Source organism: Hemitrygon akajei, unplaced genomic scaffold (assembly GCF_048418815.1).
Source record: "Hemitrygon akajei unplaced genomic scaffold, sHemAka1.3 Scf000077, whole genome shotgun sequence".
Taxonomy (NCBI): Eukaryota; Metazoa; Chordata; class Chondrichthyes; order Myliobatiformes; family Dasyatidae; genus Hemitrygon; species Hemitrygon akajei.
Genome location: NW_027331963.1, coordinates 1,837,948 through 1,861,946, shown reverse-complemented (window position 1 = coordinate 1,861,946; position 23,999 = coordinate 1,837,948). Strand labels below are relative to the sequence as shown.

The following is a 23,999-nucleotide window of genomic DNA, read 5'->3' as shown; positions in this document are numbered from 1 at the left end:
TTTATACTCCTCTATCAAATCAACCCTCATTCTCCTACGCTCCAGGGAATAAAATCCTAACCTATTCAATCTTTCTCTGTAACTCAGTTTCTCAAGTCCCGGCGACATCCTTGTAAAAGTTCTCTGCACTCTTTCAACCTTATAGTATCCTTCCTGTAATTAGGTCACCAAAACTGCACACAATACTCCAAATTCGGTCTCAGCAATGTCGTATACAACCTCACCATTACATTCCAACTCTTATACTCAATACTTTGATTCATAAAGGCCAATGTACCAGAAGCTCTCTTTACAACCCTATCTACTTGTGACGCAACTTTTAGGGAATTATGAATCTATACTTTCAGATCCCTCTGTTCTACTGCACTCCTCAGTGTCCTACCATTTACCTTGTATGTTCTACCTTGGTTTGACCTTCCGAAGTGCAATACCTCACACGTGTCCGCATTAAACTCCATCTGCCATTTTTGCAGCCCATTCCTGCAACCCTCTGCAATCTTTGAAAACCTTCCTCACTGTCAACTACACCTCCAATCTTTGTATCATCAGCAAATTTGCTGATCCAATTTGCCACATTATCATCCAGATCATTGATATGGATGGAAAAGAACAATGGACCCAGCATTGATCCCTGTGGCACACCACTAGTCACAGGCCTCAATTCAGCGTATCAATCCTCCACTACCACTCTCTGACTTCTTCCATTGCGCCAATGTCTAATCCGATATACTATCTCTCCATGTATACCTAGCAAATGAATCTTCCTAACTAACCTCCCATGTGGGATCTTGTCAAAAGCCTTACTGAAGTCCATGTAGACAACATCCACTGCCTTCCCTTCATCCACTTTCCTGGTAACTCCCTCAAAAAACGCTAATAGATTGGTTAAACATGACCTACCATGCACAAAGCCATGCTGACTTTTTCTAATAAGTCCCTGTCTATCCAAATACTTGTAGACCCTATCTCTTAGTACTCCTTCCAATAATGTACCTACTACTGATGTCAAACTTACCGGCCTATAATTTCCCGGCTTAATTTTTGACCCACTTTTAAACAATGGAACTACAAGAGCACCTCCGGCACCTGACCCGTGGATATCGACATTATAAATATTTCTGCCAGGGCCCCTACAAATTCAACACCAGTCTCCTTCAAAGTCCGAGTGAATACCCTGTCAGGTCCAGGGGATTTATCTACTCTGATTTACCTCAAGAAAGCAAGCACCTCCTCCTCTTCAATCTGTATGTTCCATGACCTCCCGACTTGTTTGCCTTGTTTCCATAGACTCCATTCCAGTTTCCTTAATAAATACAGATGCAAAAAAAAACATTTAATATTTCTCCCATTTCTTTTGGTTCCATACATAGCCGACGACACTGATCTTCAGGAGACCAATTTTATCACTTATTATCCCTTTGTTCTTAACATACCTGTAGAAGCTCTTAGGATTATTCTTCACCCTGAATGCCAAAGCAACCTCATGTCTTCTTTTAACCCTCCTGATTTCTTTAAGTATTTTCTTACTCTTTTTATACTCATCAAGCATCTTATTTCCTCCCTGTTGCTTGTAAATGTTATACATATATCTCTTCTCCTTTATCAGAGTTCCAATATCCCTCGAGAACCAAAGTTCCTTATAATTGTTCGTTTTGCCTTTAACCCTAACAGGAACAAAAAAAAAATCTGCACTCTCAAAATTTCTCCTTTGAAGGCCTCCCAATTACCAATCACATTCGTGCCAGAGAATAACTTGTTCCAATCTACGCGTTTTAGAGCCTTTCTCATTTCTTCAAATTTGGCTCTTTTTCCGGTTTATAACTTCATCCCGAGGACCAGATCTATCTTTATCCATGATCAAGTTGAAACTAATGACGTTATGAACAATGGAAACAAAGTGTTCCCCTACACACACTTCCGTCACCTGCCCTAACTCACTTCCTAATAGGAGATCTAATATTACATCCTGCCTAGTTGGTATATCTATATATTGATTTAGAAAACTTTGCTGAACACATTTCACAAACTCTAACCCATCTAGACCTTTAACAGTATGGAGGTCCCAATCAATGTGTGGGACTCCCACACATTTTAGACATCCTCTTTTAGACATCCTGATCTACTTCTTATGGGTTCTCTTGCATTTCTTATGCTCCATAAGAAACTGCCTGCCTATCCCTGTTATGCAACTCCATTCATTTTGTGCTTCACCAGGGTCTCAATATCTCTTGAAATCCATGTTTCCCCTATAGTTTCTATCTTTACCTTTTATTCTGACAAACACATACCCGCTTTGTACTTTCAAGATTTTACTTTGAAGGTCTCCCATTTACCAAGCACACCTTTGCCATAAAGCAGCCTGTCCCAGTCCACAGTTGCCAGGTCCTAGTGTCATTATTCCAGGTGTTGATCCATGTCCTGAACACATCCACCTTTCCTACGCTGCTCCTTGTACTGTAATATTCAGGGCTCAGCATATTCACTGCACCATGCTCAACGTTTTTATTCCTGACTTTGTCTGAGGACTGAACAATAACTGTCTGCACAACCTGTCCACTACCATCCACTCTCCTTTCTGTTATTCAGACTCCCATTACCCCTGCAACTTTAGTTTACCCCCACCTACCCCTTCTCCCAGCATGCAGCTCTATCACCCCTTTGGCTTTCCTCTCCCAGATCAATAAAAAGGACGTTCAGACCATGTACAGGCAGATAGGAATAAATGGGGCACTTATGAACTACCTGGAATTCAAGTGAACACTTATGAAAGAAATAAAAGAAGGCATGAGGTTACCCCAGCAGACAAGGTGAAGGAGAATCCTAATGGACTCTGCAGATATGTTAAGAGCAAAAAGATTGCAAGGGAAAAATTAATCCTCTGGAAGATCAGAATGGTAATCCATATGAGGAGACAAAATAGATGTTGGAGAGTTTTTCCGCATCCATATTTACACAGCAGATGGACACAGTGTCTATAGAAGTGAGGTAAAGCTTCATGGACCCTGTACAGATTACAGAGGTGGAGGCGTTTGCTTTCTTAAGGCAAATTTGTGTGGATCAATCCCCAGGGCCTGACAAGTTGTTCCCTGTGACCCTGCGGATGACAAGTGCAGAAATTGTAGCGGCCCAAGCACAGATATTTAAATCATCCTTAGTGACAGGTGAGTGACTGGAGGATTGGAGGGCAGCCAATGTTGTTCTGCTGTTCAAGGAAGACTCTAAAAATAATCTATCAAATTGTACATTGGTGAGTCTGACATTAGTACTGGGAAAGTTATAGGAAGGTATATGCAGGAACCGGATAAAAGTATTTGGATAGATGTGGACTGATTAAAGATAGACAGCATGGCTTTGTGCATGGTAGGTCATGTCTAGCCAATCTTATAGAGACTCTCGAGGAAGTTATCAGGGAAGTGGATGAAGGCAAGGCAGTAGATGTTGTCTACATGGACGTTAGGAAGGCACTTTACAAAGTCTCATATGGGAGGTTGATCAAGAAGGTTCGGTCACTCAGCATTCAAGACGAGATAGTAAATTGGATGAGACACTGTCTTTGGGAGAAGCCAGAGTGTGGTAGCAGATGGTTGCCTTTCTGACCAGAGGCCAGGGACTAGTGGTGAGCCATAGGGATCAGTGCTGGATCTGATGTTGTTTGTCATCTATATCAAGAATCTGGATAATGGTGTGTTAAACCGGATCAGCAGATTTGTAGATGACACCAAGACTGGTGGTGTAGTGGTCAGTGAGGAAGACTATCATGGCTTGCAGTGCGATCTGGACCCGCTGGGAAAATGGTTTGAAAAATGGAAAAAGGTATTTAATGCAGACAAGTGTGAGGTGTTGCACTTTGGTATGATCTACCAATGCAGGTCTCACACAGTGACTGGTCAGGCACGGAGGAGTTTTGTAGAAGAAAGGGACCTGGGAATACAAGTTTTTAATTCACTGAAACTGGTATCATAGTTAGATAGTGATGGGAAAAAAATCAGCCCATTGGCCTTCATGAACCAAAGTACTGAAAACAATAAATGGATGTTATGTTGACTTGTAGAAGGCATTGGTGAGGCCTAATTTGGAGTACTGTGTGTAGTTTTCTTCACGTACCTACATGAAAGATGTAAAAGAGGTTGAAAGAGTTCAGAGAAAATTCACAAGGATGTTGCCAGGTCTAGAAGACATGAGTTATTAGGAAAGATTGAACAGGGCAGGACTTTATTCCTTGGAATGTAGAAGAATTGAGAGAAGATTTGAAGGAGGTGTACCAAAATTAGGAGGGCTATACATGGGGTAAATGGAAGCTTTTTCATTTTTTCAAAAATGGCTTTTCCCACTGAGATTGGGTGGAACGAGAACCAGAGGCCATGGATAAAGGGTAAAAGGTGAAACATTAAGGTCAACATCAGGGGATACTTCTTTAAACAGACTATCATCCAGGTGTGGAATGAGCAGACAACCTAACTGGTGCATGCGAGCTCAATTTCAACATATAAGAGGATTGTATAGGTACCTGGATGGTAGGGGTATGGGAATAGACATCTTAAATAGATCAACACTAACTAGATGGAACAAAGGGCCTGTTTTTGTGTTGTACCTTTCTATGATTCTGTCACAAGAACATGAAATAATACTATTATTCATTTAATTCATTTTATCAGCTGAGCGGACCAACAATTCATCCGGGCAGGAAATCTTCAGATGGCTGTAAAACTGTTGGAACTTTAAATTGACAGCAGGTAAAAGAAAATCCCAGCTGCATGTCAAAAAAGTCTAATTCCGGGAGAGTGTTTCAGTTACTGTGGCGCCAGGAACCCATGCAGCTCAGTGAGAAATGGGGATAATACCCATGGAGAGAGTCAAACTGAGCCACGTCACGAATTGGAGATGGCAGAAATGCCCCATTCTTATAGAGACAGGAAGCACATCAGACAGTTTGATGGTCATTCCAGATACCAGCAGTATGCCCAGTCAGGAGACGATTTCTCTGACCAACTTGGGTTGATCCTCATTGTAACAGTGAGATGTCAGATCACACCTTGGCAACTAAAGTGATCTCATCTGAAATGTTGTACTACACCCATTGATGGATTTTGTAAATCTTTTTACAGGTTAAAAACGAGAAGGAATTTGTCTTCAGGAATCTCAAACACGGCACGCCAATTTTGCTGTCTCTATCTAGATATTTATAAAGTGGAGTCGACCGTCCTTCCTGCTCAGACTGTGGGGAGGGATCCACTAGGTCATCTGACCAACTGTCAAGCCGGTCATTTTCCACAGGAGAAAGGCCGTTCACCTGCTCAGACATTGGGAATGGATTCACTCGGTCAACTCAATTGAAGTTACATCAGCAAATTCACGCTGGGCAAGAACGTTCACCTGTTCTTTGTGAGAGAGGAGATTCAGTCGGTCATCCCACCTGTGGACACAACAGTCAGTTTCCATTGGGCAGAGGCAGGTCATCTGCTGAATTTGTGGGGAGGGATTTACTCGGTCATCTCACATAATGGCTCTCCAGAGAGTTCACTCTGGAGAGCAGCCGTTCACCTGCTCGGACTGTGGGAAGGGATTCACTAAATTAACTCCCCTACTGAGACATCAGTCAACTCACGCTGGCGAGCGGCCATTCACCTGCTTAGACTGTGGGAAAGGATTCACTCGGTCTTCCAGCCTACTGAGTCATCAGCGAGTTCACACTGGGGAGAAGCCGTTCATCTGCTCAGTCTGTGGGAAGGGATTCACTCACTTATCCACCCTACTGAGTCATCAGCGAGTTCACACTGGGGAGAAGCCATTCACCTGCTCGGACTGCGGGAAAAGATTCACTCAGTCATCCAACCTACAGAGTCATCAGCGAGTTCACACTGGGGAGAAGCCGTTCACCTGCTCAGAATGTGGAAAGGGATTCAGACAGATATCTCACCTACTGAGTCATCAGCTAGTTCACACTGGGGAGAAGCCGTTCACCTGCTCAGAATGTGGGAAGGGATTCACTCACTCATCCCATCTTCAGGGACACCGGCGAGTTCACACTGGGGAGAGGCCATTCACCTGCTCGGACTGTGGGAAGGGATTCACACAGTCATCCAGCCTTCAGAGTCATCTGCGAATTCACACTGGGGAAAGGCCGTTCACCTGCTCAGAATGTGGGAAGGGATTCACTCACTCATCCCATCTACAGAGACACCAGCGAGTTCACACTGGAGAGAGGCCATTCACCTGCTCGGACTGTGGGAAGGGATTCACACAGTCATCTAGCCTTCAGAGTCATCTGCGAGTTCACACTGGAGAGAGGCCGTTCGCCTGCTCAGAATGTGGGAAGCGATTCACTCGTTCATCCTACCTACTGAGTCATCAGCGAGTTCACACTGAGGAGAGGCCGTTCACCTGTTCCGAATGTGGGAAGGGATTCACTCAGTCATCCCACCTACAGAGTCATCAGCGAGTTCACACTGGGGAGAAGCCGTTCACCTGCTCAGAATGTGGGAAGAGATTCACTCATTCATCCGACCTACTGAGTCATCAGCGAGTTCACACTGGGGAGAGGCCATTCACCTGCTCGGACTGCGGGAGGAGATTCACTCAGTCATCCAACCTACAGAGTCATCAGCGAGTTCACACTGGGGAGAAGCCGTTCACCTGCTCAGAATGTGGGAAGAGATTCACTCGTTCATCCGACCTACTGAGTCATCAGCGAGTTCACACTGGGGAGAGGCCGTTCACCTGCTCAGAATGTGGGAAAAGATTCACTCGTTCATCCTACCTACTGAGTCATCAGCGAGTTCACACTGGGGATAAGCCGTTCACCTGCTCAGTCTGTGGGAAGAGATTCACTCAGTCATCCCACCTACAGAGTCATCAGCGAGTTCACACTGGGGATAAGCCGTTCACCTGCTCCGTCTGTGGGAAGAGATTCACTCTGTCATCCAACTTACTGGTACATCATCGAGCTCACACTGGTGAGAAGCCGTTCACCTGCTCAGAATGTGGGCAGAGATTCACTCTGTCATGCAACCTACAGACTCACCAGCGAGTTCACACTGGGGAAAGGCCGTTCACCTGCTCAGTCTGTGGGAAGGGATTCACTCGGTTATCCCACCTACAGAGTCATCAGCGAGTTCACACTGGGGAGAAGCCGTTCATCTGCTCGGTCTGTGGGAAGGGATTTACTCACTCATCCACCCGACTGAGTCATCAGCGAGTTCATATTGGGGAGAAGCCGTTCATCTGCTCCGTCTGTGGAAAGAGATTCACTAAGTCATCCAACTTACTGGTTCATCATCGAGCTCACACTGATGAGAAGCCATTCAACTGCTCAGAATGTGGGAAGGGGTTCACTCAGTCATCCAGCCTTCACAGTCATCTGCGAGTTCACACTGGAGAGAAGCCGTTCAGCTGCTAAGAATGTGGGAAAGGATTCATTCAGTCATCCCAACTACTGGCACAACAGTCAGTTCACACTAGGGAGTGGTCGTTGTTATGAATCCCTAGGTTTCGTTTGCTGTGGACTGTTATTTTATAAGAGAGAGAGAGTCTGACTTGCAACTTGTTTAAGTCGTTCGCAGCTTGTTTAGTATTAACCGAGGACACAGACACTCAGAGTCAGGCAGAAACGAAGTAGGGGAAATGGAACAGTCGACAGAAAGGAACTAGTAGCCAAGGGTCACTATTTGTGACTTTCCTATGCCCACAAGGGTGGGTTAATTATCGATTCGGCATAAAGTACATCGAATGTGTGGTGGTCATCTCGTTTGATCCATGAGAGTGGATCTGATTTGGGGTATCCTGTGAAGACCACTGATGCGTTACCCCTTGTCTGGGTGTGGTGTGGTAATACACTTGAAGACAATACGCCTTGTGACAAGTCACTTTCGGTAATCATTTGTATGTGGATTTGGAACGACGGATAAAATCTACAGTGACTGTTCTCTCGTTTTACCACCGTGGAACCTATGGAATTCGACATAATTGCCTTCTCTCGACATTTAACCTGGATTACAAATATCTCTTTCATCACCTATTCCATGAATGAACTGAACTTTCATACATTACCAAGCCTCGATTCCCCTAATCTCAATAGTTTGGAACTTAAATTTATACACACATATACACATTACCCTGTTAACTTTTGTTTATCTTGCTCAAGTTTCTATATAATAAGTAGATACTAATAAAGAGAGTGGTTTTTACATAAAAACCAGACTCCAGTGTGAACTCTATTGCCGCTTGTTTGTTTCTAAAGTGATATGGTTCGTAATAAAATTGGGGCCTGCATCCGAAATATGTACTCATTTGGGGCGTATTGATTGATTTATTATCGATTTCATTGGGGAAATCCCATTTGATTTATTTGTGTGTGGAAAATCAGCAGCGGATGCTGATAGGATTGTGGAAGCGCCAACCTCTGAGGCATTAGATGACGCCAGAAGTATTGAGTTGTTGAGTATTGCTAGAAGGTTAAAACTTGCTAAGGTGAAATCGACAATGAGGAGGTCACAGATGCAGAGGATAATAGCTGAACATTATGTATCTGAGGGAGGGTTAAAGTGGAGGAGTTGGAGGTGTTTCCTGAAAGTAAACCTCGTGAGCTTTAGCTCCCGTAGAAGTTAGAAAATCTAAAGATTTAAACTACGGTAAGGTAGAGGCAATTTGAGGGTAGAGAGGCAGAAAAACAGAGCGAGGAAGCAGAAAGACAGAGGCTGCTCGAGCTGGAAAGGATAGAAAGATTGCAGGAAAGGTATTCTGGTGATAAGTTTGAGGCCAGTCGGGAAGTTAAATTGGTACCTGCGTTTGACGAGGCAGAGGTTGATGAATACTTTCAGCGTTTTGAGAAGGTTGCTCAGAGTTTAAAGTGGCCAAACGAGGGTTGGCCTATTCTCATTTCATTCATTTTCCAATCTTTTTATTGATTTTCCAATAAAAAATACAAATCAGCGGAGGTTTTAGCAAACAGATAATACGAAAGACGTATAAACGGCAAATAAGTATATATTGAGAAAATCAGATAAGTAGTTTTTTTTACTGTGTCATGTAACACCATTGTCCTGAAAAACGTTGTCTCATTTTTACTATGTACTGTGCCAGCAGTTATGGTCGAAATGACAATATTCGTGATTAGACTTGACTTGAAGTAGAATGTTATGCTGTTATAAATATAATCAAGAAACCACAACTCCTCTTAACAAATCAAACAATAAAATGTCCTATTCTCTTACAAAGTGTGATTAAGGGGAAGGCTCAGTAAGCCTATTCTGCTTTGACATTTGATGAATTAGCTGATTATGACATAGTGAAACAGGCTGTGCTCAAAGCTTACGAGTTGGTTCCAGAAGCATACAGGCAGAAGTTTAGAAATTTGAGGAAATCTATCAACCAGACTTTTATGGAATTTGCTTATGAGAAGTTTATGTGTATTACCGACTGGTGCACATGTAAAAATGTGAATGATGATTTTAACAGCTTGAAAGAGTTGGCTTTAATTGAAGAATTCAAAAGTTGCATCCTTGATGACATAAAGACGTATTTAGATGAAAAGGATGCTGCCACTTTGCAGGAGTCAGCTAGATTAGCAGATGAGTTTGCTTTAACTCATAAGGTTAAGTTTATCCCAAATATGAGTTTCCAAAAGAGTAGCAGGGATAACCAGGGTAAACCAGAAATTAAAGCTGGGACGAGTGACAAAGTAAAGATGAAGGGAAACAGTTGAAGGAGAAATATTCTGGTCTTACTTGTTACTATTCTAAGAAAGCTGCACATATGATGGCTAATTGTTCCGTCCTGAAGAAGAAAAAGGAATAGGAGGCAGTCCCAAATACCCGTGGTCAGTATGTTGAATCACCTATAAACCCACAGGGTTCTGAACATTCTGTTGAGGCTCAGTTAAGGACTGAGAGGTCTGACCGAGTTAAGAAGGGGTTCGATCATTTTATGTCAGATAGATTTCTATTAGTAAAGGAAGGGTTAACCCCGGTACCAGTGAAAATTCTTCGAGATACTGAGGCTTCACAGTATCGTTTGGGTGGATGCTGCTTGATGTGTCCCCTGTTACAAATCAGTACCCCGAAATAGCAGACAGTACACAATATGTGATTAAACGATTGAGCTTTATAATTCTTACTTTGACCATAGCATTAGTAAAGAAAATTGTTTTAAAAAAGAAAAAGGGCCCACTCTCTCCATTTGAATCTTCTCATCTCGTCCCGGCAAAAGACCGCAGTAATATCTCTTCCAGACTCAAAAGAAAGAATACTTCTGTCATTGGATAGCCCCGCACTCCATAACCCTGTTATCTCTGGTCGTAACCTAAACATTGCTGCTCCAGAGAAACCATTACCTCAGCAGTGAAACATTACAGAGAGGCCGTTACATGAGCAGTGAATCCTGTGACACACTGCCGGGTTCACACTGGGGTTAAAGCTTCAGTAAGCTGCGTGCTGGATATTTGTCCATCACCATTGCTGAAAGCAATTTCGAGAGTGTCTGTCGGTGCTGAACTCTGCAATTATTGCTGCTGATCACCACACCCAGTCCTGCACCCTGGTCACTGGGCATGGGAGGAGTTTCTTCTGCTGCACATTCACCTTTAATGGGACTGGAGTTTAATATTCTGGATCTGTGACAAATAAGTCAGTTTGTTTTAAACTCTGGATTTGGTAGTTAGTGAATTTATAGCACAGCTATTGTACTCAGACCTGCTGGACCCGGCTAGTGATTCTGCTCCACGACAGTCCTTATAAATCCTCCCCTGTTGTTCATCTGTCACTCTCCCTGTGGTGACGGGTTCCAGTCACCATTCCGTGGGTGAAATTCCCTTGAATTTGCTGCAGACTGAACAAGTCGAGCTGACTGCAGTTCTGTCTGAGATATTGTTCGCCCCACAAATCTCCGGGCTGAGGAAGACTGACATAGGGAGTTAACGTCCTTATTCAGGGCTCATTTGCACATGATGGGTCATTTTCTCTGCTTCTGAAAGGTTGCTAGAGAACACCACTGTCCTAAAGACTGAAATCGGAATGGAAACCCTCAGTTTGGATGTTCAACGGAGCAGGGTCAGAAACCAGAGGTGGGTCCGCACAGGGCAGAGTTTGAGGCTCTGGACGATGGTCGGGGTAAGAATGTGATGAGGAGAAGGGAATCAGCAGCGGGACGTGGCAACGAATGACAGAACAGCAACATTTGGAAGCAGATTGACAGAGAAAATCTTTTGTTTGTCTGACTGATGACACAAACAATGCCTGTGGTGAGGTGCCCCATTGTCTGGAGGCACATGTGTGTGTTGGAAATGGTTATATCTATTGAGGGAGTTGTTCCTGCTTGGTAATCCTATAATATTATATCCGTGTGGATATTTTAGATTATCCTATCTGTAATAATGTATTAATTGTCATATAAAATGTGAGATTCTGTCCCTAACTGGATCAGGCTATGAATTTATGTTGCCATACTGAAGTTATGGTGGTCATTTATAAGTTTGTATTTTAAAGCAAGATTGTGGTGAATGATATTTGCCAATTGATTGTAACCGCATAAGTAATCAGATTGAGTTAAACTGCTGCAGGCTCCTGGAATATGGTGGACTGCGTCTGGTTTCTCCTGGCATTTTCTGCATTGATTGCCTTTTTTTACTGTATGTATTTTTTTTTTCCTTTTTGCTAACCACCTTGTCCTGTATTTCCACATGAACCCCTCTGTTTCTGGGAAGAGGTCTCCAACTCTCAGTCAGGTGCTCAATGCTTCCTTGTCACCATCTAGTCTGCTCAGATCGTTGGGATGTCTCCCATGGAAGGTCATGCTCATTCCACTGGTTAATGTTTTCTTCCAGAGTGATGATTCATTTTTCTGAGTTGGCCTCTCATTTAAGTTTTCTGGTCTGTATTTCTATTCACGATTGCATATACACACAAGGAGTGCTGAATCCTGTTCACTTTTGATGAAAATATATATTTAGAAGTTTCATCTCACTGTTGTGTGATTGATTCTCATGTGCGTTATACCTCTTCCTCCTTCTGTCCGAGGTAGTGTTAATCTAATTGGGTCTGACTGAAAATAGACTTTTCTAAATTTGTCATTTCAGTTCTTATTTATCTTTGTGAATCCCTACGTCGCACTACTTTCTATTTTCTTTGCTTGTTGATTTTTATTTTTTGAAACGTGGGTATCAGGAGTCCCAAAGAAGGGTCTTGGCCCTAAACGTTGATTCCCATCCATAGATGCTGCCTGACATGCTGAGCTTCTCCAGCACTTTGTGTGAATTTTTCTAGATTTCTAGCATCTTCATCCTGTTTCCCAAATACCTATGTGTCTCCTGAAATAACAAGCCGGTTGAAGGCTGTGTGGCTCTGTTGATAAAATATTAAATAAAATCAGTAGAAAGTGTAGAAGGGTTAGAAGGTGTAGAATCTTTGTGGGTAGAATTAAGGAACAACAGATGTGAAGAAAAAAATCCCTGATGGGAATTGTACAGAGATCCTCAAACAGTAGTAAGTATGTGGTCCACAAATTACAATGAGAGATAGAGAATGCGTGCCAAAAGGGCAATGTTACATTAGTCATGGGGGATTGTCATGCAGGTGATTAGGAAAATTAGGATGGTGTTGGTCTCAAGAGGAGTAATTCCTAGAATGCCCACAAAATGTTTTTTTAGAGCAGCTCGTGGTTGAGCCCAGTTGGGGATCAGCTATTCTGGATTGGGTGTTGTAATGAACAGGAATTAATTAGGTCACTGAAGTTCAAAGACCCCTGATGGGCCAGTGATCTTAATATGATCAAATTCACCCTGATATTAGAGAAGGTGACATTAATATTACCCTGACATTAAAGTCCGATGTGGAATTTGAGGGCAAGAGAGAAGAATTGGTCAAAATTGATTTGAAAAGAACACGGGCAGGCATGAAAACAGAGCAGCAATAGCTGGAATTTCTGGAAGAAATTCAGAAGGCACACGATATATACATCACAAAGAGGAAGTAGTATTCTAAAGGTGACAAAGCCGTGGCTGATAAGAGAAATCAAAGACAATATAAAAAACAAAGGGAGGGCACAAAGTAAGAATTACTCGGAAGTTAGAGGATTGGGAAACTTTTAAAAACCAACAGAATGCAACTAAAATAATTAAGAAGGAAAAGATGGAATACATAGGTGAGCTTGGCAGTAATATTCAAGAGGATGCCAAAGTTTTCTTCAGCTACATATACTGTAAAAGACAGACAGAATTGGAAATGCAACCACTAGAAAATAATGCTGGAGAGGTAGTAATGGGGTGGAGCGGCAAAGGGATGGCAGATGTAATGAATAAGTATTGTACATCACTCTTATCAGTGGAAGACCCTGCCAGGAATATGGAAGCCTCAGATGTCAGTGGTCAGAATGTGTAAAGTTATGATACACTGGAGAAGGTTCTTGGGAAACACAAAGGTCTGAAGGTAAATAGGTCTCCTCGAACAGATGGTGTACCCCCCAGAGATCTGAAAGAGGTGTCGGAAGAGATGTGGAGGCATTAGCAATGAGCTTTCAAGAATCGTTAAGGAAATTATATCCTAATTATTTTTTATTTCCTTCTTTACTCCCACACTCCCAGTTTCACCCATCACCGACCACTTCTTCCATTCCTTTCACCCCAACACTTCTCCCTCTGACGTCTCATCTCTTTTTTTCCCTGTCCTGATGAAGGGTCTCGCCCGAAACGTCGACTGTTTACTATTTCCCATTTATACTGCCTGGCCTCCTAGGTTCATCCAGCATTTTGTGTTTGTGTTGCTTGGATATCCAGCATCCTCAGATTTTCTCCTGTTTATGATGAAAAAAACAAAAGCGGGGTCATGTAATGTTGCAAGAAAACAGTGGGAAGTTAGTGGATTGGAAAGCTTTCACATAATCTACAGGAGACAACCAGAAATAGAACACAGAAGAGACAAGATGAAAAATGGGGTAAGTGAGCCAATCATATCAAGTATCAAAAGTTGTTCATATATTTAAATAGTAAAAGAGAGGCGAGTTGATATTGTACCTCTGGAAGATTGTGCTGGCCATAAAGCAAAGAAATAGCGGCCGAAAGTAACAAATATTTTGTGTCATTCTTCACAGTGTAAGACACTAGCAATGTAAAACCATAAAACATGGTAGCAGATTTAGGCCATTCAGCCCATCAAGTCTGCTCGGCCGTCCTATCATGGGTGATCCCTGTTTTCACTCAACCCCACGCACGTGCCTCCTCGGCATTTCCTGTAATGACCTGACTGATCAGCAAACTTTTAGCTTCTGTCTTAAATGTACCCACAGACGTGCCCCCACCGCGGTCTGTTTCAGAGAATTCAACAGATTCACTGCTCTCTGACTAAATAAGAACCTCCTTAACTAACCTAAAAGGTCGCTCCTCAGTTTTGAGGCTGTGCCCTCTGTTATGGCTAACCCCACCATCCGAAAAGTCCAGTCCTCATCTAACCTATCTGGACTTGCCCACATTCGGTTGGTTTCAGTGATCACCACCCGCATTCATTAAACTTAGGTCAGTGCAGGAGTACAGACCCAAGGCTGGCAAACGCTCCTCATATCTTAACCCCTTCATTCCCGGAATCATCTTCTTGAACATCCGCTGGGCTCTCTCCAACGACAGCACACTTTTTCCGAGATATGGGTCCTCAATGCTTTAAGTGTGGCCTAATAGGGTCTTATAAACTACCCGCATTATCTTCTTGCTTATATCTTCCACTTTACTCTAAATCAATGCCAGCATTGCATTTGCCTTCTTTACACAGGCTCGTCCTGTAAATTAACCTTCTGGGAGTCTTGCCCGAGGATTCATATTTCCTTCTGCACTTCTGTTGTTTGAACCTTCTCCTCAATCAGATAATAGTTCAGTATTGTTCCTTTTGCCAAAAAGCACTATCGTACATTTCCCAATATTGTATTCCATCTGCCATATTTTTGCTCATTCTTCAAATTTACCTGTGTCCTGCTGCAATCACATTGCTTCCTCAGCACTACCAACGCCTCCACCTATCTTTCACAAATTTGTCCCATAGCCCGAACTTCGGACGGGGTCCACGTCCGGATTACTTCGGTTGTGTCAATCATGATTTTTCAACAGTGCAATCCAGCATCTAATTCTGACTTCACTTGTTTTTCGTTTCTCCGATCCGTCCAACCACACAAGTCACTGGTAAAAGGAATCACATATCTAGTATATCTACTTTCCAACCAGACTTGATCATCCGGGGAGACTGACGGCATCAGCCAATCTCCCAAGAATTTCTTTACTCATTCAATCTTCTGGTTTGTAATGGAGAATCCTGTCGGACAGATCTTTTGAAGATTTTTGAAGAAGTTACACGCAGGTTAGATTCAGGAGAATCGTTGGGTGTTGTGTTCTTGGATTTTCAGAAGGTGCCACTCATGAGGCTGTTTCACCAGTTAATATTCAATGGCATAAGACCATGAGACCATAATATGTAGGAGTCGAATTAAACCATTTGTTACATCGAGTGTGCTTCGCCATTACATCATGGCTGATCCAATTTTCCTTTCAGCTCCAGTCTTTTCTCTTCCACTCACACCCACTCATTTCCTGATAAATCAAGAATCAATCATACTGTCCATTAAATATACAGAAACACTTGGACTCCACATCTGACCGTGGTGAAGAATTTCACTGATTCACCACTCTCTGGCTGAAGGAATTCTTCCTCTGTTCCGTTTTAAAAAGATTTCCTTCCGTAAAATCCTCTCCACATCCACTTTATCAAGGCCTTTCACTATTCGATCGTTTTCAATGAGGCCACTCCTAGTTTTTTTTTTCTGAATTCCAGTGAATACAGGTCAAAGCAATCAAACATTCGTCAGATGACACGCTATCCAATCCAGCAATCATTTTCCTGAAACTGATTTGGACTATCTTCAGTCAAAGCACATTTAAGATAAGGGGCCAGAAACTGCTGATAACGCTCCAGGTGAGGCCCCACCAGTTCTTTATAAAGTTTCAGCATTATCTTCTTGCTTTTATATTCTGGTTCTCTTGAAATCCACGCTGACATTGCACGCCTTCTTCACCGCAGACTCAACCTGCTAATTCCCCTTTATGGACTGTTACACAGGACCTCCCGGGTCCCTTGCGGCTGAGATTCTGTTTGTACTTTCTCTCCATTTAGAAAAGAATCAATGCTTTCATTTCTTCTACCAATGTGCATGACCAGAGTCGTTACTACCTTCCATCTGCCATGTCATTACCCATTCTCCTAATCTATGTAGCTGCTTCTGTAGCCTCTCTACTCACACAATGCTCCCTGCCCGTCCACCTCACTTCATATCGCCTGCAAACATTGCAAAAAAAGCGATGAATTCCATCGCTGGCATAAAACGTAAGAATAATCGGTCCCAACACGGAGCCCTGTGAAACCCCACTCTTCACCGGCAATCATCGTTTCGATTATTTGACAGTTTACCCAGGTTTATGGAAACTTAGTCGGCTGTGTACGTTCACGTGCTGATTTATTTCAGACAATAAAGGTACGTGTCAATAAATACAAATTATTTCTATACCATACTGATCATTATTGCCGATGCGAAATCCTTGTAACGCATTGTCTCAATTGTAACAGCTACATCTGACATCATCGGAAAGTCAGCACATAGTAGCATTAAACAATGAGGCCTACACAGCAATATTGATGTCAGTCTCCAGAACGCCATGATAGTTTACGCGAATAGAGTGGATGGAAAGTTCACATGAATTGAGAAGAAAGTGTGTGCGGTTTGCTCGTGCCTCAGGGTTTAGCAGCCGGAGCTGAGAGCAAAAGGAAATAAAACGTGCAGCAGCAATAATACCATTGATAATAATTTACCTGTTTAAAAACAGGATATACAATTGTAGCATCATGCGTCCCACAGCTATTCGACACTCAGATAATCACAATATACTTACAGAAGAGCGGAAAATATGCCGTAAGGCTGTGCAAGTATGGAAAATAACTGATAATAGACTCTCTAATTCTAAATCAAACCTGGATGAATATGTTGACTACCAAAAATCATTTAATTCTGCCTCACACTGCATAAACATGCAATTTGGACTGGATAACCGCAGAACATTAAACATAATGAAAGGAGAAATAGAGCGAGCAGAATATAAAACAGAGCGGCAGGGTTCCTGATGGACGAACATGAAACATATAAATATCTGGGATATCAAAATGCAAACGAATTGGATCATAGTGTGATAAATGGAAATAAATCACTTCAGGCTTAAGAAAATAAGCCAGAAAGAGCTCAATAGTGAAAATATTACAAAAGGTTATATAAATACACAGGTTTGCTGCAAATACATTATATAACCATGTAATAATTACAGCACGGAAACAGGCCACCTCGGCCCTTCTATTCTGTGCTGACGCTTACTCTCACCTAGTGCCACTGGCCCGCACTCAGCCCGTAACCCTCCATTCCTTTCCTGTCCATATACCTATACAATTTTACTTTAAATGACAATACCGAACTTGACTCTACCACTTCTACTGGAAGCTCATTCCACCCAGCTGCCACTCTCTGAGTAAAGAGATTCCCCCCTCGTGCTACCCTTAAACTTTTGCCCCCTAACTCTCAACTCATGTCCTCTTGTTTGAATCTCCCCTACTCTCAATGGAAAAAGACTATTCCCGTCAACTCGATCTATCCCCCTCATTTTTTTAAATACCTCCATCAAGTCCCCCCTCAACCTTCTACGCTCCAAAGAATAAAAACCTAACTTGTTCAACCTTTCCCTGTAACTTAGGTGCTGAAACCCAGGTAACATTCTCGTAAATCTTCTCTGTACCCTCTCTATATTGTTGATATCTTTCCTATAATTCGATGACCAGAACTGTACACAATACTCCAAATTCGGCCTAACCATTGCCTTGGACAATTTTAACATTACATCTCAACTCCTATACTCAATGCTCTGTTTTATAAAAGGCCAGCATACCAAAAGCTTTCTTCACCACCCTATCCACATGAGATTCCACCTTCTGGGAACTATGCACCATTATTCCTAGATCACTCTGTTCTACTGCATTCTTCAATGCCCTACCATTTACCATGTATGTCCTATTTGGATTATACCTACCGAAATGTAGCACCTCCCACTTATATATTTTTCAAAACCGATCTGGAAAATAGAGAAAGAAAATTAACAGCTTAAATGAAAATTTTAGAAAACGCTACATACACTTGAAATTGTGAACATATTACAAAGGCAACACACAGTTTGGCCGCAAATACGTTATATTTGTTTTTCGAAACAGATCTGGAAAATTGATAAAGGAAAATAACTACTGAAATGAAAATTTTAGAAAACCCTATATACACTGGAGCGCACTTACCTCGGACAGAGCCGGAAGAAAAAAATAACAGATGTAAGAAGTTTACACTGTTAAGTATTCAGGCAACAATAAATATATGTGAGTTAGGCAAGGGTTTTAATAACAAATAACACGTTTATTAAACACTGAAAACAAACCCCCCGAAAGTAAACAAACACTAACGTAACCGGAAATCAGCTGCTGTGAGGCAGCTTAAACAGTTCTTAAAGCGATGCAGCTCAAACAGTTCTTAAAGCGATGTTGATAAAACAGTTCTTTGAAGTGGTATTGCCAAAAGTTCAAAATGCTCAGTCCATTTAAAAGGAGAGACTTTTTAAGACGATTTAAATTCTCTTTCACGTCGTTTTCCTTCAGTCTCCAAAGTCGAACTCTTCCCACGAAGAATGTTATGAAACGTAACGGCTTAAAGGCACTGACCTTTCCTTCCACACTGTCCTCAATCGTTTCTGCTACCCAGCAGAGATTAACACGAGAACAGTCAACGAATTCCTTCCGAATAAGGATCAAATAAGGTCGAATCTGTTTCACCGTCGAAATTCGATTCCCCTCGATCTTTAACTGCCGGACTCCGATCTTCACTCTCCACTGATTCTTAACTAGCAGTATTGTAAAGAAACTGCTGGCAATGACCTTTTTAAACTTTAGGCATTAGATAAAACTTCATCTTTCAACTAAACTGCGTCATCACATTAAATCACGCAGTGGCATGAAGTCAACATGGCAAATCCAGCCACGAACTGCCCCACCCACAGTGAGGGGTCCTCCTCTTATACCCTGTAAAAAAAAACCTGTCACATGATCTCTGCTGGCGGGAAAATGACGTCACTCCACCATCACAAGACCATTACCTCAAGTCCAGTATAGTTTCAACCCCAGTCACGTGACAAGGGTACCACTGTCACGTGTGACGAGTACGTAACAACACACTATTCAGATGAAACCTCGAAAGAGAACTTTTCATCAAGGAAGACAAGCTTTAGCAATCAACGCGAGCATGTAGAATTCTGATATGGAGAGCACACCATTAAACTTAAGTAAAAGTACAATGTAGAAAAAACGACAAAATTATCACTTTGGAAGAAAGAGTTAACCAATGTAAGAACATGACCTCTGTGGAAGACATCCCCACGATCTGAACAGAGTCGATGTCGTCAAGGAAACGTCGAAAGTTTGCCTCAGAGTTGGTTTGTTCAGTTCTTTTGCTCAGGAACGGTGCAATACAAGGTGGTGAACTCCACGAGAAAGCAGAAACAATCGAACGCGCACAGGATCCTGCAGTAGATTAACATTTGATTACTGATACAGGTGAAATCAGGTGGCAAGTATCATTCACCAAGTTATTGCTTTAAAATGCTATCTCATAAAAGGCAGCATACGTTACTACAGAGAGAACCTGATCCAGTTTGAGAGTCGGAGTCCTACAATTATATTAAGACCGGTCCATTATTACAGACGGGGCTGATAGATGATACCCGTCCGGATAAAGAAGCAACAACAACTTATAGCCATTCCAGTCTAACTGTATTTTGCATGTATTTTCCATTCCAGAAATTCCCCCCTGTTTGGATCTGGCACCAACCTCATTTTCCCAATCTGCCTGTATATTGAAATCGCTCATGATGATCGCAACATTGCCCGCTTGGCAGGTATTTTCCATCTCCCGTTGTCATTTGCAAACCACACCTTTACTATTGTTTGGAGGTCTGCATATAACTCCCATCAGGGTCTTTATTACCTTTCCAGTCTGTTACTTCTACCCACAACGATTCAACACTTTTCGACCCTATGTCACCTATTTCTTATGATTTGATTTCATTTTATTTTACCAACAGAATCACACCACCCCCTCTACCTATCTGCCGGTCCTTAAAATACAACGTGGATCCTTCGACGTTAAGCTCCCAGCTAAAATCTTCTCTCAGCCACGATTCAGTGATGCCCACAACTTCCTACACGCCGATTTGTAACTCTGCTGCAAGTTCATCTACCTGATTCCATATATTGTGCGCTTTCAAGTATAACATCTTTAGTTCTGCATTCACCCTTTTCAATTTTGTCCGCCTTTAACATTGCAGCATCCTGTTGACGGCATTTTTGTCCCATTATGAGCCTCTCTTCACTAAGAGTCTGACTACACACTGGCTTTGTTTCTGAACCAACTCTCTCATCCTCAGCACGATCACTCCGGTTCCAATCCACCGCCAGATCAGCTTAGACCCTCCCGAACAGACATTGTCTAGTATACATTGTCCAATAGTGATATTCACCACTGGACTCATCCTAAAGACTCTATGCATTAATTTTAAACAATTAGGCATTCTCAGCAATATTTATGTAGATCTTCCGATTTCCATAATAATAAATAATTCTAGAATACTCTTTAAACTCCCCGCAATTAAGAAAATAATTGCCCTCGGCGATGCACGTAACGCAGGTTTGACCAGCTTGAGCTGAAAAAGAAAATTAAAGTTGTAATCAGAATGAAAAGCTTCATTATGCTTGTGACAGACGGGGTTCGTAATGCTGATCAAATCCAATTACACAAACATTCTCTCAATGGCGGGTTTCTCAAACAACCTCTGGGTTGTCTAACCCATCTAAACCAGTCCAGCTCCTGACCTTCACATGAGGTTTAACTACTGAGCCCGGCGGAACCATTTCTGTTGACAGTATGAGGAGCAAAGGCGGCTCACCATGGCTTCGGACGGATGGGGCTTGTCAGCCGGGATTGGCACTCATCACGGAGATGGAAAATTCTGTTCTCAAACCTACGACAAATCCCAGTCCTGGGGAAAGCTTCAGTGGCAAACTACGAAGCAAAGTCCGGAGCAACAGCGAAGGGGCAACAACGTGATCTGCGGGTCCTGTTGCAATGGCTTTGCATATCGGCTTGCGTATCAGGGAGACAACTCGGTCGCATCATCCCTAGTTCACACTGGCCAACGGAGGGAGTCTGTAATAAAGCAAAACAGTAAATAAATAAACAAACAAATAAATGAATGAATGAGTAAATAAATACATACATACATACATAGGTAGATAGATAGATAGATAGATAGATAGATAGATAGATAGATAGATAGATAGATAGATAGATAGATAGATAGATAGATAGATAGATAGATAGATAGATAGATAAATAAATAAAGATAAATATAGACTTAGACAGACTGAAAAATTGATAACCCGATAGATGAATACATCACATCAATATTACGAGAACATGACTTTCAGAGCCATTGAAAGTGTGTCCATGGTAGTGGAATCTGTTCAGTTTTTCGGTGAGTGAAGTAATCCGCGTTGTTTCAGGTGCCTGATGGTCGGAGTGAAGAACTGTTCCTAAACCTGGTCTTGCGTCTCTTTCCGATGGCAGCCGAGATAAAAGAGCATCACCTGGAAGGTGGGCGCTCATGTTTTTGCCTTCTGCTTCCTTGTGACGTCACACGTTGTAGATGTGTCGCTAGTTTCCTGTGTTTTCACCTGTCGGGTGTGTGGGGCTTTTCCTGTGATGGGATGGGACGCATCCACTACCTTGTGCAGGTGTTTCCGTTCTGCGACATTGGTGTTCCCACACCAGGCCTCCATGCAACCGGATCAATACTGCACTCAGTGCGGAGATTTATAGCGCAGTCCAAGCCCAGATTAGCAAACCAAAGGCAAACTTCTCCCTATTCTATAACTCAAAATCAAATTTCAACATGCTTTCATTTTCACAATCTGCCGGCGTGTTGGTTCCACCGCATTTAGGCGGGTCTGCCAAGGTCTGTCACGGGTCAGGTGTCTGAGAACTGGGTGGTTGCTAATGTATTCTGTTACTTAAGAAAGATTCTGGGTCTCAGTCCCTGAGCACGACGTCAGAAGTGGGCACATTATTAGCAGATATTCTAAGGGTTCGAATATGTAAATATTTGGAGAGACAGGGTCTGATTAGGTCTGTGCGTGTTAGGTCGTGCCTCACCAATCTTACAAAGTTTTTCGCGGAGGTAACCAGGAAAAATGATGAAGGTATTGCAGTGGGTCATGTCCGCCTGGACTTTAGAAAAAGCCTTTGTCAATGTCGGGCCTGAGAGGTTGGTCCGGAGTGTTCCGTGTTTTGTCACTGTGAATGCGGTAGTAAATTGGATGCAACATTGGCTTACAGCAGGGGTTCCCTTCCTTGTATCCACGGACCCCTCGGTTAATCGTAGGGCCCCACGCTATAAAAATATTGGAAACCCTGTCCTAGAGGCAGAATCCAGAGGGTGGTAGTAGGTAGAGGCCTCTCTAACTGGAGGCCTGTAGTTACTGGTGTACCGCAGGGGTTGCACTGGGTCCATCTTGGGTGTTATATAGATCAACGATCTGACTGACAGTCTGATAAATTCACTCTGCAGATTGGCGAATGACATCAATATTGGATGAGTGGTAGACAGCGAGAGTGGCTGATGGTCTTGAATACAGGTAAGTGTGTGGTGTATCACTTTGGGAGGACAAACCGTGATAGGACTTACACTGTAAAAGGCAGGACATTTAGTGCTGTGGTATTACAGAGGGACCTGGGAAGACTGATCCACAATCCCTCGAAGGTGGCGTCGCAGGCAGATAGGGTTGTAAAGAGAACTATAGGCACATCAGTCTTCAGACATCGAAGCAACGAGTACAAGGGCTGTGATGCTATGCTGAAGTTGTATAAGACGTTGGTAATGACTAATATCGGGTATTGTATGTGTTCTTGTCACCAACCTGCATGAACGATATCAATAATCTTGACGGAGTACATAGAAAAATTAGAAGGATGATGCCGGAACATGAAGAGGGGAGTTGGAGAGAAGGATTGAGTAGGTTAGGAATAGGTTCGCTTTCCCCCAAGCGTTGGAGTGAGAGGGAAGGTTTTTAAGAGATGTTCCAGTTGATGAAGGGTGTAGATAGTGTAGATACAAGCAGACATTTTCCACTGAGGTTTGACTAGAGTAGTGAGCTACGGGTGAAAGGTGAAATACATCCGGGCAATATGCGGCGAGACATCTTCTTGAGGCAGCGAGAGTGTGGAACGGGCTTCCACCGGAAATGGCGGATGCAGGACCGATTTCAACATTGAAGAGGAAATTGGATCCGACATGAATGGGAGGGTTATGGACGGCATGGTCCAGGTGCAGTGTCCACGGGACTAGGGAGAGGATCAGTTCGGCGCTGGAGCCACTGCGGGATGTTCTCCAGCGGGGTAAGGGTACTCCCGTCAGGCTGGGTGTAGCGAGGCATCAATATGGGACCACTGACCATTTCTCTCATAGTCTGCTGTAGACAGAAATAATTACCGCATTTTTGTGCAATTCTAGTCAGTCCGTTCAGCAATGATTTGGCAAAACAACATATTATATTCCAAAAAGCAACTTGGAATTAACTTCTGAATTTGGCGGCTCTTGATTTGGCCTTGAGTAAACTCAGAAACTCCGGTGACTGAGTCTCTGAGCGACCGGCACGATGGCGAAAGAACTTATCTTGTCGGCAGCATCAGGAGAGGAATATGGACAGTTGCCTTTTCGGGTCGAGACACTTTATCTCGACTCTTCATAGAATCCATGGTATACAGATCTTCGAGGAGGGGATCGCTGCGCACAATTAACCATTTTATTCTCATGCACATAGAAAGGGGTTCGACAATTAGTGCCAGGATCC

At 42.8% G+C, this 23,999-nt stretch overlaps 1 protein-coding gene across 1 annotated transcript in view; it reads left to right on the top strand.

Moving 5' to 3' along the window:
• The window catches only part of LOC140722432 (uncharacterized), a 358,127-nt gene that overhangs the window by 7,376 nt on the left and 326,752 nt on the right, over window positions 1-23,999 (top strand). Inside the window, exon 5 of the mRNA XM_073037172.1 lies at window positions 5,106-6,792. Within this exon, the coding sequence (XP_072893273.1) occupies window positions 5,501-6,792 (1,292 nt within the window). The 5' untranslated portion in view covers window positions 5,106-5,500. The remainder of the gene's footprint in view (window positions 1-5,105; window positions 6,793-23,999) is intronic.